This window comes from Centruroides sculpturatus, unplaced genomic scaffold, assembly GCF_000671375.1.
Source record: "Centruroides sculpturatus isolate CEXI.00-Female unplaced genomic scaffold, Cexi_2.0 scaffold491, whole genome shotgun sequence".
NCBI classification, from domain to species: Eukaryota; Metazoa; Arthropoda; class Arachnida; order Scorpiones; family Buthidae; genus Centruroides; species Centruroides sculpturatus.
Genome location: NW_019384702.1, coordinates 97,644 through 118,032, shown reverse-complemented (window position 1 = coordinate 118,032; position 20,389 = coordinate 97,644). Strand labels below are relative to the sequence as shown.

The 20,389-nt window shown below is 29.9% G+C and overlaps 1 protein-coding gene across 1 annotated transcript; it reads left to right on the top strand.

The window, feature by feature from the left end:
• Positions 1–2,524: 2,524 nt before the first annotated feature.
• On the top strand, positions 2,525–20,388 carry LOC111627586 (cell division cycle protein 23 homolog). Its single transcript, XM_023371179.1, has 16 exons — positions 2,525–2,658; positions 2,784–2,862; positions 5,106–5,246; positions 5,771–5,813; positions 12,180–12,279; positions 13,184–13,316; positions 13,823–14,000; positions 14,075–14,172; positions 15,130–15,211; positions 15,289–15,453; positions 15,521–15,629; positions 15,705–15,842; positions 17,051–17,129; positions 17,214–17,330; positions 17,398–17,472; positions 20,250–20,388. Exons 1-16 carry the CDS (start codon positions 2,558–2,560, stop codon positions 20,358–20,360), a joined length of 1,749 nt encoding a protein of 582 aa, XP_023226947.1. The 5' UTR covers positions 2,525–2,557; the 3' UTR covers positions 20,361–20,388.
• Position 20,389: the final 1 nt, after the last annotated feature.

Here is a 20,389-nt window from a genome sequence, read left to right as displayed (position 1 = left end):
GTCTTTTTTGAGGCCATCAGTAAATTAAGAAAAGAAAAACGGCGTTAAATAACGGTGTTCTATTTTCTAAATAATAAAATTTAACAAGAAATAATGTTTTCCCCCTCTTTTCATATAGAAGAAGTGCAGTGGAATGAATAATCTGTAATAAATGTTTTTGAGGCCTTCGTAAATGTGAAGCTTAGCCAAATGTTCTGTTGGATCCTTTGTGAGAAGGACCTCCATATTGTTTGAAGATCTATTGAGATCTATTGAAAAATTTATTGAGAAACAAGAAAGGTTTCTCTTTAAACAGTAATATACAGTACAGTATTATTTTTTACTGATATATTAACGCATTATTAATAATAGAAACCTTTAAATCTATCTCTTTTCTAGTTTTTAACAACGAGGAATGATTCTAGCGATCTGTGATGCTTTAGAGACTAATGGCGCATTCAGGATTTAATCTTGGAGAGAGCAGAAATAAACGAATAAAAAATTTTTAATGCCAATTCAATAAAATTTCACCTTATGTTAGCGGCTACATAAGTAATATAGAAATAGAAGACACGACACAATATAAATAAAAATAATAATAATAAATTTTAATTAGAAAAAGATTATTGAAAAATTTTCCGGTGTTTCCTTTTGGAGGGGCCAGGACCCCTTGGCATTTCTCTATTAGAGACACTGGATGAACATAATACATGGAGATAGCGTTGTATTCTTCAGTTAATATTGCTTGATCTCTGTTGATCTGGCAAAAGAGAAAAGTCAATAAGGTTGATTCAACAACTCTGAAACCAAGGGTACCTGAAAGCCGATGATTTATCTAGGGATTGTTTGTTTATTTGTTTGTATGGCACCGCGACACGTGGCCCTGGGGAAATGCCTGTCGGGAGGAAACTGTTCCTGTTTAGATGTTAGAAAAGTAAAAAGAAATCCGGAAAACTCCACTTGACTAGAACGTCGGAGAGGCGCGAACTCACCATCAAATACCAGTTTTATTTTGGTAACTCTTTCCATCCTGTGGAACTTACATAAAAATCAAATGTCACCAGTTATAGATCCTTCAACCGAGCGGTCAAGATGGCAGCATACCGCTCTGGGGGATCCGGGATCGAATGTAGACGGGTTCTCAGGAATTTTTCGGGGATAGTCCGACCAAATATGTCGACCCCCATCTCTCAACACCCTGGCGCCCCATTGTGGGCCTGGCCAAACCCATAATGTGCTTGCTAAAAGAGGACCTCTTAGTGCCCACAGGGCGGAAAAACTTTTAAAAAATCACCTTTAAAAATCTGGCGTCTAATTACAGAACGATTCCGTAGCCGTAGTTCTAGTTTTTACCACTAGATGTCGCTAGTGTCGTGACGTTCAGATAGCGTATACCTCGTACTGTACGGTGTGCTTGGAATTTTTTGTCGATATTTCAGCTTTAAAACCATACTTTATCATCGATAATTGGTTTTGAAATATTCCCGCTACGTTGCTAAAAAATCGTTATGGAAAATATTGCGTTGGATATATTAGAAAATACTTGTTGTTATTGCGATAAGCACTTCTCCTCAAAAGGAAATCTTACTAACAAGCGTGTATGTTTAGAACATAAATAAATCCTGGTGGAGGAAAAATCTATATTCTGTCGGAAGACTTTATGTTCTGAAGGATTTTCTACTTTCCTTCGATTATGTGAGCATTTGGAGAAAGTACTGTACCTGTACAGTACATGGGTTTGCCTGTGAAATTGAGAAGCTGGAATTCAAAACTATTAAGGGTAAGTAAATTCTCTTCTGAAATTTAAAAAATGCTGTATTTAATTAATATATCTTAAAACAATTGTTTTCATGAATATTAACAGCTCATTCAGTAGTAATTAAAGATATTATGTACTGTATTTGACAGATTTCTACGAATGGAAAGCCACAGATAAGTTGAGAACCAAGTAAAGTTAACTGTGTCGTACTGTCTAAAAATTCATAGAATTTATAAATTCTACTCGCGCGGCTCTGGCACATGGGATCGTGACTAGGCTCAGTTCAAAAATGTACAAGTCGACCTCCCTATAACACTGTTGATTATTCCGTTTTATGTTGTACGAGTCAATTAGATTTTACAAATACGTGTGCCGAGCTGTGAACGGCCCACGTATTTGTAAAATCTAAGTGACTCGTACAACATGGAATTCATATAAAACGGAATAATCAACAGTGTTATAGGGGGGTCGACTTTTTAGTGTATTTACACTACAGCCAGAATTATGCTTGTCAAGCTTCTTGACGTCACGAAGTAGCGGCATCTCGTGGTAAAAAAGAGAACTACGACTACGGAATCGTTCTGTGATTAGACGCCAGTTTAAAAAATGGCGACCCGCCATATCTATTTTTTTTTTATTTTAACTCCTAACGTTTAATATTGCTTAAATTATATATTGTACAGTATATAAAATGTTTATTTTTTTAAATTTTTTCATACAATAACAATAAAACTTAAAAACTGATTTATATTTTATCTATAAATTTCTTTCAATCCTTGCAGCGCCCCTAAACGACGAGTTACGTAACTAATAAGTAAGATGGCGGTCTTTTCAACAGTTGATTTGAAACAGATTAAATTAGATTTGTGTAAATTATTGAAAGAATGTTCCGAAAGGAAATTGATACATTCGACGAAATGGTAAGTTATTACAAATATATAACTTGTTTATTATAACTGAAATTGTTTAATTGTTATGAAATTAACAAATGTTTATTATTTTTGTACATTTATGAGAATTATTTTGATTTGTTTGACTTAATTAGGGCTGCAGAATTATCTTTGGCACTTAGTAACATCAGATTAAGTCCTGAACAATTACAGCCTTCGTTACAGGATGCAGATGTGAGTATAATAATACATTTGACTTATAATTGTTGTTATTCAGAATATTTAACATACAACAAATACAAATTGGTAAGATGTCAACCCTTTTTAAGAATTTCCCACTCACAGAATTATAGACCCTCCTATATGAGCAAAAAGTCAAAGGAACAATACTTGTATGTGTGACTCGTGGCAATATATTTGCCTCCAAAGGTCAGTTTTTACTACATACTGGTACTACTGCCTATTCTCCATTCTCTGCATCGGTCGTGGCTGGCTACTGCTTGCCTTTTACTGATGCACCGCATTCGGTACGAGCAGCAGAGAGCACTGAAGTGGGCACTTGTTCAGTTTATGGGGTACGACTGTTTGAAAGGTTTTCTTCCATAAAATTAATCGATTCTAGACTAATTTGACTCGAATATTTCCAAAACATGTATAATTTTTTGGGAGTAATCCATATAAAATATGCTATAAACAAAAAATTGTAGGAATACTTACCGAGTGTGCACCGTTCGAAGCTCATTTTTGTCGTGGAGTGACAGCAGATGCATACGAAGTATATCGTGTGACATTTGTCGGTGCTATTTGGTCATGTGACTACTCATCTCTGATATGTTTCCTGATAACTTATTCTTCTTGTGAAGAATTCATTGAACTTTGTAGACATCATTAATGGAAATATTAAGACATCATTTCATTTTAAATATGGATTAAAATCAACATATAATAACATATGATAATGCGATAAATAACTAATAATTCTGCTCTGCTTTTAAATAGCCTAATCTCTTTCATGTCTTAAACCAAATTGAATTACAGTATATTTATTTAGATCAAAATATTAGACATCTTATGTTGCATCTGATTAATATTTATCATCATAATATATATCATGATAGAATTATTGTTGTTAGCAAGCGGTTTTACCTTTGTTGTTTCATATAGTCAATAATAATAATAATAATAATAATAAGTTGTTTCTAATTACAATAAAAATACTATAGTATATTATGATCTATCACATGATGTCTCCAAAGTTCAGTGAATTCTTTGCAAAAAGAATAAGTTATCAGGAAACTTGTTAGAGATGAGTAGTCACGTGACCGAATAGCACTGACAAATGTCACATGACACGCTTCATAAGCGTCTGCCATCTGATGTGCTGCTCTGAGATGAAAACAAGCTTAAGCAATGGCATGTTCAAACAGTGCACACTCGGTAAGTATTCCTACAATTTTTTGTTTATAGCATATTTTATATGGATTATTCCCAAAAATTATACATGTTTTGGAAATGTTTGAGTCAAATTAGTCTAGAATCGATTAATTTTATGGAAGAAAACCTTTCAAATAGTCATACTTCATAAACTGCACGTGTCCATAAGTGCAGTTTATGGAGTATGACTCCATAAGTGCTCTGAAGTGTTTATGTGAGGTGAGCACCCACATTCCCATAACTATATAATGTCAACATTCTTTGAATTAAAAAGCTGTTAAAAAGAACCACAATCTTACAATGAAATGTATAGTGAAATACTATCATATCTATGCAGTATAAGTTACTTTGAGGGGAAAATTGTATAATACTTGTTAATGTCAACACTTACTGATATCCCACAGAGTTATATGTTAACAAGAATCCACTGTAAATGTTTATTTTTCATACATAAAAGATGCATTTGTATTTTGGATAATTGTAATAATGTATTATGTACGATTATCTATTAAAATGTATGTACATTGCTATTGAAGCACACAGTTTTATTAGATTTTCTTGATGATCAGTTGATATTGTGTAAGCATGTAAAATATGAAGAGAAATATTTATAAAGGTTATAATTATAATAGTAAAACAACTCAAATAAATTTAAATATGTAAGAGTTAAATTGCTTTTTAATATATGTTTTCATAACTCATATGGAGCTTTATTATCAGATAATTTATGCCTTAGCATTTAAAAATCAATGCGTAAAATGCTAAAGAAAAATTCTTCTATTGTTTAGGCTACCTTGATGTTTCTTATTTCAATTTTTGATATGACAAGATATGAATACACCTGATGAAGTTCATACGTGCTTTGGAAACATTTATGTAATACAAAATTAATTTTATGAGAAAGTTTGATTCAACAAGGATGATATTCATTATTAAACACCTAAAATGTTTCAAATAAAAACATATTGAATATTTTTAAAATGAAATTGTTCACATATATGATTTATAGTTTTTACATTTAATAATTAAAATTTTATTTTTAGGATCAAACCTGGCAAGAATGGGATAAATATATATTAGCAAAGAGCTATTTTGATTCTCAAGAATATGACAGAGCTGCCTATTTTACTGAAAACTGTACTTCTCCAAAAGCACATTTCTTACATTTATATGCAAGATATCAAGTTAGTTTTTTTATTAAAAATTAAACTTTAATGATTGAATTTATTAAATACAATATTGTATAAAGCATGTAACAATAAATTTCACGATGATGAGGTATTTTTAAAAATGTTAAGTATTTTTTGCCTTTTTCTGTATTATGCACTCCTATAAGCAATCATAAACATAAAATTGAAATATTAGACACAGAATGAAATATACTAATTCAAATATTTTGAAAGCTATCAAAAATATTGAAACTTAAAGATTTTCAATTTTTAATATGTGGGGCTGTCCATAAATGATGTCTACACTGGAAGGGAGGAGGGAGAGGTTATTACAAGTCAGACAAGGGAGAGGGGAGGGGTTGATCTTCAGTGGATGTTTGTTTGTTTCATTAAAATTTCTACAGTTTATGCATTTTATTAAATTTATTTCAAAATTTCTTGTATGTTTCGTTTTTATTTATGGTATATATTATTCATAAAGTGATATTTAGATTGTCATTTATTTCGTAATTCTCACTTAAGTATTTGTTTAATTGTAGTCTGGAGAAAAAAAGAAATTAGATGATATGGTTGATACAGTTGGTAAGTATAATAAATTTTTTAATGGTGTTTGACTATATGAAATATAGTATTTCTTTTATGAACTTCACACTTAGCATTTGCAGATAATATTTTAATATTTTGAATAAAAATATGAAGCTTGTTTTCTCACTGCAACTTCAACAATGTGATAATTACATCAAAATCAAACAAACAGCTGGATTCCTTTACCCACTGTTAAGGTTAAGTAATTACTAAGTACTTGGGTTGGATGTAGGCAGTTACAATGCCATCTCTTAAATTTAATAATTATAAATAAACAAATAAACTTTAATTTAATTTAAGAATATTTTGAAAGAAAAGATTGGCCTGGAATGGGACCCATAACTCCTACTTCCCATGAAGACATTTTGCCAGTTACACATCCAGAACTCTGTCTGATCTTCACTTTCAGACTAATTACTTAATTAACTAATTCAGATATAACTATATTGATCACTCACTGATTTAACAAGAGATGGCAGTGTAACTGTCCACTGCCAAATTACTAATTATTTAGCCTTAATAGCCTGATAAAGGAATCCAGCTGTTTGTTTTATATTTGATATACTATATACATGTTAATAAACAGCACAGCTAGTTTCCTCTAATAACAAGCATGCTGTTTATTGGAGGAAGATAGGGTCTTATTAACTGAAAAATTGCACATTCTATTCAGCGTTGTCACTCTTACTGGATTTTAAAATAAAGTGTATTAAGTGCTCTGTTGTTGTTTAAATAATAATAAAGTGAAAAAATTTGTTAAATTTATTCCATTAGCAGTCTCTTCAGAATAATAGTTGCACTCAAAGAACAGAAATAATAGTTCTCTAACAATAAGTGCACTGTAATAAACAGTGCAGCTTCAAGCTGAGAAAGTTATAAACAGCATGCCGTTTATTAGAGTATGTTAATTTATAAATCGAATTTTGAAATAAATTTATGCCAATAGTCTTCTCCATATTAAAATATCTAAATAGTGAAATGTTTTAATATCAAATACAAGTAAAATGGCAAAACCATATTTGGGACAAGACTATGTCTCGGAGACAGAATCACTTTGATGCTCAAGGCAGGTCTCGTTCTCATTCTCCTATCTTCTTTGATATTGCTGCTTTTGGGCGCGATCATTCAAACTTTGCCGGCCACGACCATGAGATTGTCCACAATGCATCTTTGATGAAATTAACCTATCTAATTTCAAAATTTCTCTCCATTATGTGTCAGCCCGGGAATTTTTGTCAACGCGTAACGAAAAGTTCCCGTTTTTGAAAAAAATAATTGTGGCTATTGCATTGCCCGAAATTATTTTTTTTTATTTTGCACAAACAATATACAATTTAACTCGATTATAATGTCATCGAATGTAATGACAACCCTAATATAACGTCAAATTTTTATCAGTCCTACGATTTTACTATACTAGATAATGTTAAAAAACCCACTTGTAACGACATAAAACCGTTTTAAACGTCATATTTGAAGCACTCCCAAATTTACAAAATTAGATTACAAATTTTATTTAACATAGAAGAAACTACATGTTCAGTCCTAAGGTCAGAGTTCACTTCTTAGAATGACTGCAGGTTGTACTCACCCCTACCTGACTTCGGTGGGGTGAGGTGGCTGTTTTGCCTGTTTGTAGAAGAGGGTTGCCATTTTGGATTTTATTTTGACTCGACTCTTGGTCCCCTGACTACCTACGAGTCTGGATTTTTTTATGCGCAAATGATTTGGGCACTTAATACTCTGTGCCATTTATCTACTCTCGACATGTACTTCTTCATACTTCTATGCTGGTAAGAAAATCGGGCAGTACGATTTTATAAACAAGACATAGTCTTGTCAATAACAAACTTATTTTCATTCTTGAAAGAGTTAAAAACCACTTAGTAGACTGGAATGTTATAATAAACACTTCAGTCAAAAGCCTTAAATTGTATTCCAGTAAGGTTTACTGTTACTTTTATTTTTATTTCTATTTTATATATTTTGAGAATTTATTTTACTTAATTTTTCAAAAAAAAAAAAAAAAAACCATTGTTTGATTCAATCATGCCATCAGATATACAGACCTGAAGAAGATCTCCAATTGCAGATCAAAAACGTTAGTCGAAAACCTTTTTTTGAGTTAAAACCATACTGCAGTACATTTTAAGGATTTTGATTGAAGTTTATATTATTTTCAATCTCTTTCAGTTTAAAAGTGTCTTAATATAAAAATATTTCAGTTTAACAAAATAAAAATTTAAATTTTTATGAAAGAAAGCAATCGTTATGACAAAATCTGCAAATTTGTAAACATTAATTTTCTTTAGTTCTTAATGGACACTGTCTCTATGTTTATCTAACAATACAAATTATAGTTGTAATTGTTGATTTAGTTTGTGGGTGACATCGTTGATGTACAATTATCTAAAATGGTAATCTTACCTTCATCTAATATTGTGGAAAATGAAGTCAAGATTATTTTTTCAATGCAGTTAACATGATGTTAACATCCTGCACATAACAACATGAGAAAGTATGTCAGATAGCATATTGGAATGTTGTAAAACAGTTTAGTAATTTATGGAGATTTTTGAATATACACACAATGCAATAAAAAATGTCAGACTTTTTTCAACAATAACCAATGGTTATTCTGGAGAGAATAATATGGTTGATTATCAGAGTTGTTGCTATTTTGTACATCAGTTGTTTGTTTAAGACAAAGCTGATAATAAATAGTTACATAGATGACTAGATCATTGAGACAGTAAAGGCATTAATCTGCCCTACTTGGAGGAATCAGTAGGATAGGCTAGTGCAGCATGCAGTAGAGTAAGATGAATTGACACTGCGCTTTAATAGTCATTCACCCATTGTAAGTTATGCTAAACTCATGATTGAAAGATCTTCTTTGTTCAGAGGGCTGTTAAATTGTAGCGTTCTTTTTTATGTTAATATTGCAGGTTTTAGTTAATAACCAGTTTAATATTGCATTTGAAAGATCTTTTTATTGAATTTTTTTCTTTTAATATATGAATCACACTATTTAATGTGATGATTTGCATTTGTGTCGTATATAAAAATAATGAACATAAGAAGCTGGATGCATAAAATTTAAATTACTTTAATTTAAAAATATATATACAGTAAAATCCCGTAACACAAAGTCAAGAGGACTTAAAATTGGCACATTATTAAGTTTTTAATATGTTGATTTTCATTGAAATTGAAACAGTTATTTAAAACATTTTCTTGCTTCAGAAGATATTTTCTCATAGGTTTACAGGATTTGCCATTTATTTATGTGTTCCAATTGTTAAATCAAATTTTATTTGCTTAAGAGTTATTCTTATATTGTTATGTCATTTCATAATTCAACAAGGAAAGAAAGAATTACAGTAGCATTGGGCATTGGTTAATATTATTTAAAAACATTTAGTTTCTTTTTTACAATCTCAATTAATATCCCTTTAAGTATCTAGTTTATAATCAACTATTGAAAACTGGATATACTTAATAAACAAAGTGAATGAAACCAATTTCCAACACAAAATTACAAGAAAGCAAATGTTTTCAACCATGTTAAATGTGCATCTTCAGGCTAACTGACTTTTGCAGCTGTTAGAACAAGGGAATTGCTGTCCACATGTTAAGAAGGGTGATGTAATAATGAGAGAGGAGGGAGAGGGTTGTAAGATTAAACATTGTAGATCAATTTTTATCCAGTTTATTTTGTTTAAATAATCTAAATATGTAAATTAGGATATTTATTTGCTATGTACTCCTAGGCCATTCGACCAATTGCTACGAAACTCTCGGCAGTTATGTTCAAATACTCCTAATGCAGATTATGTTGTACATCTCATCCCAAATTATTGACTGGATTTCTCTATATTGATTAATTTCTGTCTACAGTTGATTGCTGCCCCTGTACATGTGCCATCTATTGGAAAAAATTTAACAAAATAATTAACTAAATATAATTTCTTACAAAAAAGGATATATATATATATATATATATAATATAATTTACTGAATTACTGCGACAATGATATAGTGTGAAATAGATGTGCCATTATGCTATTACTGAGACAGGTAGCACATAGCCCTTGCCTGCTTGGAATGTAGTAGTGTTTTTCACTGTACATCATACGTTTTGTGTTATCAATAGAGTCATGACGGTTATGTATCTAACTCCATTCAGGGGAAAATTTTTGAATTGAAATAATGTGACTTGCATTACAAATCAAAAGTTCATATACAATTAATCTGGTCCTTTTTCTCTTAAGATTTCTATGTCTTGTCTCAACTTTCATCTTTCTAACTGTTTTTGAGATTAAGGAAGGACAGAGATGCACAGTGGGAATTTATAGGTCTACAATTTTTTCAAATTGCAGCCCAATAATTTTTCTATAAATGCAATATTTATAAGAACATACTTTTCATGTAGTTGATACAATCTGTTACCAAAATATAAACACTCATTATCACATAAAAGCAATTATCTAGCATTTTTACAAGATTTTTTTTTATTATTTAAACAAGTTTCATATGAAATCTTTTGAACGTTAAGGTTAGCAACTTCAATCACATGCTAGGCCATCACAACCTATCCAACACAGATCTCTTTTCAAATATTAATAGTATACCAGTATTAATTAGTAGTCATTGAGCATCCTCTCTTCAGGGAGGAGGTATAATTAACTTCAACCCCCTTCCACAACAGTCCCTTCTTCCTATCGGACCAACAGTATGGTGGCATTCGAATATGAAAATTACATAATACTAGGTTAATAAAGTATGTTTTAAGTGATTTTTGAGAGTGCTGAGTTTAAATATTTGGTCTGTTTTTTCCAAAATTTGAATTGTTGGAAGATTACCATTTTATATTTGGCTGTGAATGGTACAGTTTCTTAGAGTTAACATTAGAAAACATTATATCTGAAAAATATAAGATAAATTTTTAATTCCTGTCTACCTGACTATTGAATTCATACCATCTGACCATTGAATTTGTGCCATTTTGTACCATCTGAGTATTATGATAAACATGACGATGGTAGGTTGAAATAACCAAACTCTTTATATGGTTTTCATTTTAATATTCGTTATATTATAGTACAGTAGAACCTCCATTATCCGGACCTCTATTATCCGGATTTTCGATTATCCGGATTGTTCAAAATAAACAAAAATTTTACGAATTTGCTGATTTGCACTTGGCGAATTACGACACTGTTTATGTACGTGATGGAATGCATAACTTTTTTTGTTTCAACAACGTCTCACCCAGCACAGTGGTCGTAAACTCTTAAATATATTTTACGTAGTAATAAAAATATAACTTGACATACGTATTTATAAATAATTTATATTCAAATTACATCATTTCTATGACCAAGGGCGGCGTAAGGCATGGACGACGTGGGCCACCGCCTATGCCTCGCGGTCCGAAGGGCCTCGCGCCTCGAAGGTTTATGCATTACTTAAAAGCCGCGAACGCGACGAAAAAATTTTACTCGTCATAAAACGATAAATAGTTTGTCAAATTTTTATTCATAAAAATGCAGTTTCAACTGCTTTTTATTTTATAAAATCCGTCTTCTTGCGCCACCAGAGGGCCTTTTAAACAATAGGTAGTCTGTTAGCGTTGGTCAGTAGTAGTCCAAATTCAATACGAACGTTTGTTTCTTGAAAATTTGACCACGATTTAAATACAGTATTTACTTTTAATATCACCGATATGTCATCGAAAAGAAAACGTGTTGTATTATCATTAAAAGACAAATTGAAGTATTTGTTTCGATTATCCGGATTTTTCCTTATCCGGACTACCTTCATCCCCAATTAGTCCGGATAATCGAGGTTCTACTGTATTTGATTTACATAACTACAATGGTTATCTTATGTAAGGGTTTATCACACCAAGTAACCAGTCTAACATATTTTTAAAATTGTTTATTTCTCTACAGTACACAATTTAAAGAATTTTTTAAATGTATTAGATTGGACACTTGGTGTGATAAACTATTATGTAAAATAACCTTTGTAAATATAAATCAAATACTATACTATATAATACAAAAGATAGAGGTATGAAATAATCTTAATTTTTATCTTTGCTGTTGTTATTTTTTGCCCGAGCAACACTGGGCTCATCTGCCAGTATATAATAAATTTATTATCAAAAGCATTTTCCTTTAGATGTTTAATATTCTTTCCATTAGCATAGTATGTGGTTTAATGTTTTTATATTCTATTAATTTGCATTTTATAATTGTCTGTCAGCTTCTAGAAATTATATATAATTGCATTTATTTATAACAATATATTAAATTGTGATTTGATATTTTAAAAGTAATTTATTTTCATTTCTAGTTCCTGGTGAAAAGGTAAAGAATGGAGCTTTAAAAGTCTTAAGAGCAGAAATGCAAAAAGAATATCTGAATAAGAAATTAGATGGTTACTGTTTATATTTGTAAGTATTATTTTAATAAGTAACTTGTTAATTCTCAATTAAATTGTTTTGTTGTTATAAGAATATAGTTATTTATTTTATTATAATAATTTGAATCAATAAGTCATTATATACAAGGTCAATGTAATTTCCAGATTAATAAATAATAATTTTATTTAAGCTTTATGTTGTTTCTTTTATTAAACATCTTCAATCATGTACTTGAGCTTTGTACTTTCTTAGTGTTGTAATTGGGCTACTTTGCCACTACTATTAATAATTAAATTAATATTTATTAAATAATTTAGAATATTTGTTCAGTTTAATTAATTTATGTCTATCTCAAATATTTTCTTTATTCTTCAGTTTGTCTTATTTGTCTAATGTTACACCCTTCAATTTCAGCAAATGTTTAAAACTTATATATTCATAATTTTCAAATCTATAAATTTATTTTTAAGTTTGTATTCATTCCTGAAGTTTTGACTAATAATAGTTTATCATTTTACTGAAACACAGTAATTATATTTTTGAAAAAATACAGACAAATATGTCATTTAAAAGTTTGAAATGATCGTATTTAAATGAAACTTAAATGTATTCTTCATGGAATTGAGGATAAATTACAAAGGATCAAAAGCACTTATCAAAGAAATAAGTAAACAATCTTAAATGTGTGTTTATAAACAAGAATATTATTATTTATGCTTCTAAACGTTTTTAAGATTATTTCTCTTTAGAATTCATTTATGGATAATTTTATTAAAATTTAATATTGTTTTTATCTTTAGGCTCATTTTAGAATTAAATCTATGTAGTTCAAAATGTTAAAATACATTACCGTAAATAAATGATTTATGAATGTACTATTATGAATGTAAAATTACTATTATAAAATTAACTCTAAATTATATTAAAATTTCAGATATGGGATTGTTCTGAAGAGATTGCAATTACACAAACAAGCTGTTGATATTCTTACAGAAGCAATTCACAAAGAACCACTCCATTGGGGAGCTTGGTTAGAACTGGCTGCTCTAATAACAGATAAAGACATGGTATGTATCTTGTTAAGTAAAGAAATAAACACATACAACATACCAGCATACTTGAAATTAACATATTTTTATTAACTTTTTCATCTGTTTATAACACATCTTCAGGTATATATTGCAAAACAAAATGGACATATTAAAATTGAATAAGCTTTTACGAACAACTTAAATTGAACTTGTTAAGTTGTTCATAAAAGTTTAAGTATGCTGGTATAGGTATGTTGTGTGTGTTTATTATATTCCAGTATTGAAAAGTTATTGAGTAAAGAAATTATCATTACATAGAAAATAAAATAAATATTGATCTTAAATGATCCTAAATAATTTAAATTTATTAATTTCTTTCAATTAGTTTTCCTCTAAACTTTGTGTAATTTTCTTTGATGTTGTTAAAAGTCTTGTCTGCACTCTTGACATTTCTACTAGTTTTAAAATAAAATTTAAACTAGTTTTTACTATGAAGCTGTTTGAAAATTATGCATTAATAATTTGTGTATGTTTTTCTTCAGCTCTCAGTTCTCACACTACCAGACCACTGGATTAAAGAATTTTTTCTGGCTCATGCTTATTTAGAATTACAGTTAAATGAAGAAGCATTATCAATTTATACACATCTCCAGGAAATAGGTTTTGCTGCCAGTACTTATATAATGGCACAGATTGCAATTGCATATCATAATATGAGAGGTAATACTAACACAAGAATAAAATTTGATTTTTAAAATAAATTCAGACTAAATGTATACATTTATATATTTCAGACGTTGATCAAGCGATTGAATGTTTTCAGTCGCTACAAAAAATAGATCCGTTCAGACTGGATAACATGGATATTTATTCTAATCTTCTTTATGTCAAGGTGATTATGACTTAAGTTTTTCATTTTTATTATTTCTATATATGTTTAGGAAGAAGGGCAAAGTGAAACAGAGGTGCAAAAACATTACGCTTTTGTAGGAAATAGAAATAAAGATTACAATTGACTGAGGAGCTCATGAATTATATGAATAATGTAAAAGAAGCAAATCAAATGTATAGTATCATGCCATTATCTTATGCCAGGCTGCAATTTTTAATCACCTTTTAATTTGAAAAAAAACACTTGACTTCCAGTCCACTGAAAGTTTGTATATAGTTAATTTGGATCTCTAATCTCTAAGCTTTCCATATATTGTCTTGATTTTTATCTATCTAACTCCATTCTCGAGATTAACAAAGGATAGACGAACAACAATAGGAATGTATAAGTGCAATCTGAAAATTGCAGCTTGACAACTAATAATAGCTTTTCAAAATTCATCTAACATACAAACCATTATCAAACTTGGAATTTTGATACAGAAATGATATATTTTCATTCATTTTAGCATAAATTATATATTTATAGAATTTTTTATAAGAAGAAACTGGCTGTGAGAAAGTGATATTATATTTTATTTTATACAGATGCCAATTTTAATTTTTATATCCTCTATAATGAATATTTAATCCAACTGCTGAAGAATGATGAGTCAAAATGCATTTGTAAAGGAATAAAAATTCCAAGCTTGATGATGGTTTTGATGTTGATCAGTTTTGGAAAAGTTATCATCACAGTTGCTCTCATCATGCTATAAAAATAAAAATATTTTAAAAATTACCAAAGTAGGGAGATGGTTTTCTTTTCATTCAAGTAATAAAAGTACTTTTTTCTATATATTTTCGTTTCAAATTTAATAAGACTTTTGAAAAGATATATTTGTTGCTTTTTGACTATTTATCATCATCACCAATACAGTTAAGAATAAATTTTAAATATTTGTTTAATAATTTTCAGGAAATGAGAATGGAATTATCTTATCTTGCACACCATACTTCAGAAATTGAAAAGTATAGAGTTGAAACTTGTTGTGTGATTGGTACATTTCTTAAAAATTTATATAAAATATGAAATTTTATATTTTTTAATGTTTATGTAGTTAATTTCTCATTCCAGGAAACTTTTACAGTTTAAGATCTCAACACGAGAAAGCAGTTTTATATTTTCAGAGAGCATTGAGGTTAAATCCCAATTATCTTTCTGCATGGACATTAATGGGGCATGAATATATGGAAATGAAAAATACATCCGCAGCCATTCAGTCATATAGACAAGCAATTGGTTAGTTACTTTTAATAATAAGTTAATTTTAGTAAAAACGATTAATTAACATTGATTATTTTTGCAGAAGTTAACAGAAGAGATTACAGAGCATGGTATGGTCTTGGACAAACCTATGAAATTCTAAAAATGTCTTTTTATTGCTTGTACTATTATAGACAAGCACAACAACTTAGGTAAAAGATAAAAAATAAAATAAACTTTTTGGAATGAATATAATTTATAAAATCCTTTTTTATTAACATTACTAGACCTAACGATTCTCGAATGATGGTTGCTCTTGGTGAGGCATACGAAAAATTAGAGAAGCTCCAAGAAGCCAAAAAATGTTTCTGGAAAGCTCATGCTGTCGGAGATGTTGAAGGAATTGCATTAATTAAACTAGCAAAGTGAGTTTTTAATAAGTTTTAATACTTTTATAACTTATATCGTATCAAACGAAAATGAAAAATCTGTGGCTTGAAATAACCATATTCCAAAAAATTAGATTATTTTTATGATTGGTTTACATTGATACGTATTTGATTTTCTCATGTAGTTTTCAGCTTTGCTGAATATGACTTTTATGTTTTAATGAAGAAAACTTATATTAGAATTATCCAGTATATCATAGTTCATATTGCCAACAAAATAGAATTTTATATAATTATCTCTGGATTATTACTTTGGTTTTTCCTACAACTGTTTAGTATCATCAGAACTTTATTGAGTAGACATATGTTTATTTTGTAATACCAGTAGAGCATTGTTTATCCGAATCAATTGGGGACTGAGGTTGTTCAGATAACTTATTTTTCGGATAACCAATTATGTACGAAAAAATATATTAACCTATCCCGTGTTGAAATTTTTCTCCATTGCATGTCGTTTCGCATTGAATTTTCGTTTATGTTAAGCTACCATATACTTTTTAAAATAATAATCATGGCTATTGTATCATTAAAAATTATTTCTTTATTTCTTACAAACAAAATAAATATATTGAAAAATATAAAAATCAAAAAATATATATTTTAGAAGATGATCTAGTATCAAAAACATTCGATTCAGCACGACACAGTCCTCAGAAAAACACCATACAAAAATGCCAATGCTACCAGCTAAAACACACACACCAACAAAAAAATATTGGAGTAGCCCAAGATATAGCCAAAGATTGCAGCGCTACAGAACTAGCGAGAATTTAAATTTGCAAACTGGAATGCTTTCGGATAAACAACACTCTACTGTATAAGATATAATTCACAATGATTAGAAATTTAACCAAAGATTTTCTTGTATTTGGCAAGAACTATGCTTGCTTTCTGATAATTGTGACTGGTTTCAGTAACTTTGTAAATATTTGTGCAAACTGAAATTTTCCTCCTCAGCCTATGAGTTATAGTAAATTTCCTCAAGTAACATCTACTATCTTTAGTTTTTGAAGAGAAAATTCTCTCATAAGATGCATAATGGATCTCTTTCTCTCTCTTGTACAGTCACCAAGGCTATTTGAAAATTTATATCTAAACAGTAGTAGGAAATAATTGTACATTTTCAAATCAGATAAAAACAGTTCAGAAGTTTTTAATTTTAAAAAATTAAATTTTACTTTCAGACTATATGAGAAACTTGGAGAAGAAAATGAAGCGGCAGCAGCTTATACAGATTACATTAGAGATGCCGAAGAGAGAGGCGTCAGTATTAAAAATTTCTGGAATGTTAGTTTGTATTGGATTTGAATTTTAAACATTGAAAAGGTTTCTATTCTGTTCTTTCAGATAATGGATAGAGACGAACAATGTCACGCTTACAGGTATCTTGCTAATTATTACTTAACACATCATCGCCTAGAAGAAGCTTACGAGAATGCTCAGAAATGTTCAGAATATAATGAGGTTATTATATTAACTATTTTTATAATAATTAACATGACAATGTTAAACTTATTATTATTTTGTTTAGACACGAGAGGAAGCAAAGATGCTCTTACATCAGATTGCACAGTTGAGGACAATACATGATAATGAAATCATGCAAGTGAGTATATTTTTGAATTATTTTTGCCTTCTGTTTTAATAGTTTTAAATTTCTTCCTATTGATAGTTGATAATTGATAATTAGTAAAAAACTAACAGGAGTGAAATATCGTATTCTATTGAATCTTTCAGGAAAGATGAGGCATAGTATAGCTTCCTTAATATTATGTTGATTCAGTACACTGTTACATTTTAAAAAGAAATCAAGTGTTCAAGTCAATATTAGAAAACAGATTATTGAAAAACAATTTTTCTTATTCAGAAATGTGTACTAGAAAGAGGTTAATCCCAATAAATAATGGATATTTATGACAATTCATCTCCCATTACATACTGAGATGCCATAAAAATAAACGCAAGATGTTCATGTTGCTGTAACTGCACAGCAATATGAACAGTTACAAACCATAGTAGCACAAGATTAGCAGGAGAACAAAAGATATTTAATGGAATTCAGTATAATTATATGAATACCTATAACATGTATTTTTGCAGATTGTCTGGCATGCTGGTTTATCCAGGGGAATGCCAGCATGCCAGTTTATGAGGTTATACACAGTAGTCCACAACATAGATGTCAATATTCTCTATTATTGTTTCTTACCATATATCCTTTATATACCCATTGAAAACAAGTCGTTGATGCTAAGAGAAAGCTCATTTTAAAATTCTGTCCTTTGAAATACACACTCAAAAATATTATGTTTGCTAACAATTTTCACCTGATGAATGCACGTGATATGTTGTGACCTTGAACATTCCAGGATGATGAACATACTGTACACATTCTTGTTTTCCAAGTTTTTTCTACTGTATTTCTTATGGCATATTCTTTTGGTTAAGTACAGTCGACCCCCCTATAATTACGATTCCTAAAACTACGAAAAAATTGTGACCGGTATCCGTAAAAAACAGTAAAAATTCCCTATAATTACCTCAAACGTCATCGGGCAGCTGAACTACTTTCCCGCCGTCCGTAGCGCCAACTACGGAGAGATTTCTATCGTCTGGACAGTATTATATAAATTAGGTACTGTACATATAATTATATATTAATTTATTGTAACTTTGTTATAATTAAATATATAATTTCCGCCGTCTAGCGTGGCGTCACGCTACGGAGATTTTTACGCTAACTATCGTCTGTAGAGTATGTAAATTAGGTACCGTAAGTCTAATACAGTACTGTAATTTTATACATTTCTTGTGAAAGAAACATTTCTTATTCAACGGCGATTAAAATTATTTATATTAATGATGTCTCCGAAGTTCAAGGAACTATTCGCAGAAAAATAAGTTATTAGAAATCGGCGGCGGTTTGCTGAGCTGTTCCGCGACAAAAACAATGTTGAGCAATGGCGATGTCGAATGGTGACACTCGGTAAGTAATCCTACAATTTTTTGTTTATAGCGTAGTTTATACGGATTATTCCCAAAAAAAAATATACGTATTTTGGAAATGTTGAGTCGGATTAGTCTAGAATCGATTAATTTTATGGAGGAAAACCTTTCAATCAGCTGTAGTCTGTAAACTTGACACGTGTCGGGTTGTGATTGGAAGGATTCGTAAGAAATCGGATTCCTAAAAAATGGAACGTATCTCTATCTTATAGGGGGGTCGACTGTAATATAATTCCCGACTCTGGATGAAAAAAATTCAATTTTAAATTTTTTCGGCATATAGAGTTATTAATGTTGTTGTTAAATAATTTAAAGTTTAGTTCTTTTAATTTATTGTGGTACCGTTTATGGTGCTAAATATAATGAAAGATGGTGCACAGAATTTTAAAATGAGTTTTAAATGCAACATTTTGAGTACATTATCCAATGAAAATTTTGTATCTATCTCTAGTTAGCAGTATCCTTCAGCTTTCAAATAAAGCTGAAGACAATGGTATACTGTAGCTTTTCATAACTTGTAAAATTACAGGTTATGAAAAGTTAATCCATATTTGTGACATTTTTGGGTAGCTAAAATAAGACTTAGCTTAGTCTTTTGCATTTTGTGGAGCGTTTTGACTGACAATTGTAACTACGCTGTTAACCAAATTATTTCTTTTGATGAATCAGTCAATCTAATCATTTGATATGTTGAAATCTCCTTGTAAACCCCATATCCTTGAAAATATTTAATGCCTGAAGTTTAATCCATGCATGAGATATGAGAACTCTGTTATCCTTGATAAATTTTAAAAGTTGTTCCTCCTGTTCCAGAAATCAAGCCTTTCTGTTTTTGATTCCTCATTGTTGGAAGTGTTGTTCTCATTTTTTCTATTCCAATCTTGCACACATTGGTGAGGAATTTTAAATTCTTTTGCAGTCACAGAAATGTTACCTTGAAAATACCTGTTTTAAATGCAATAGTATAGCTTCTCTTTACAAGGTTTCCATATTCTTACTGTAGTCTCAAACTGTTAAAGAATCTGCAATCTGATCTCATTGATAAACATCAGTTTTTACTAAAAACCAAAACTGACGTTTCCAAGACGAAAAAGTGTTTTCTACATAGGTATGGTAAGAGACATCTTTGTAGGTCAAAAAAAGAAAGTGTAAATTACTGTACTGTCACATTCTGGCAAGTCATAAACAATATCCATTCTGTTCAAAATGTAAATGTGACTGTATTTACATTTTTAAGAAATTTAACAAATGCATGTCACTTTCTCCCTCTGAAATTTAGCCTACTATACATTTTATTTTTTGGTTGCAGTTTAATCAACATGCTGGTAAAAAAACCTGCCAAAATATGGTAGTTAATATAAAATTTTTATTTTACAGGTCGAAGATATAAACAAACTTCCTATTGCCCCATCTCAGTTTTGCTCTCAGGCAACAAACACTCCAGTAACTCGCCTCTCCTTCACTCCTGATAACGAAACCCTGAGATGATTATTGGACACATTCACAGACAACAAAAA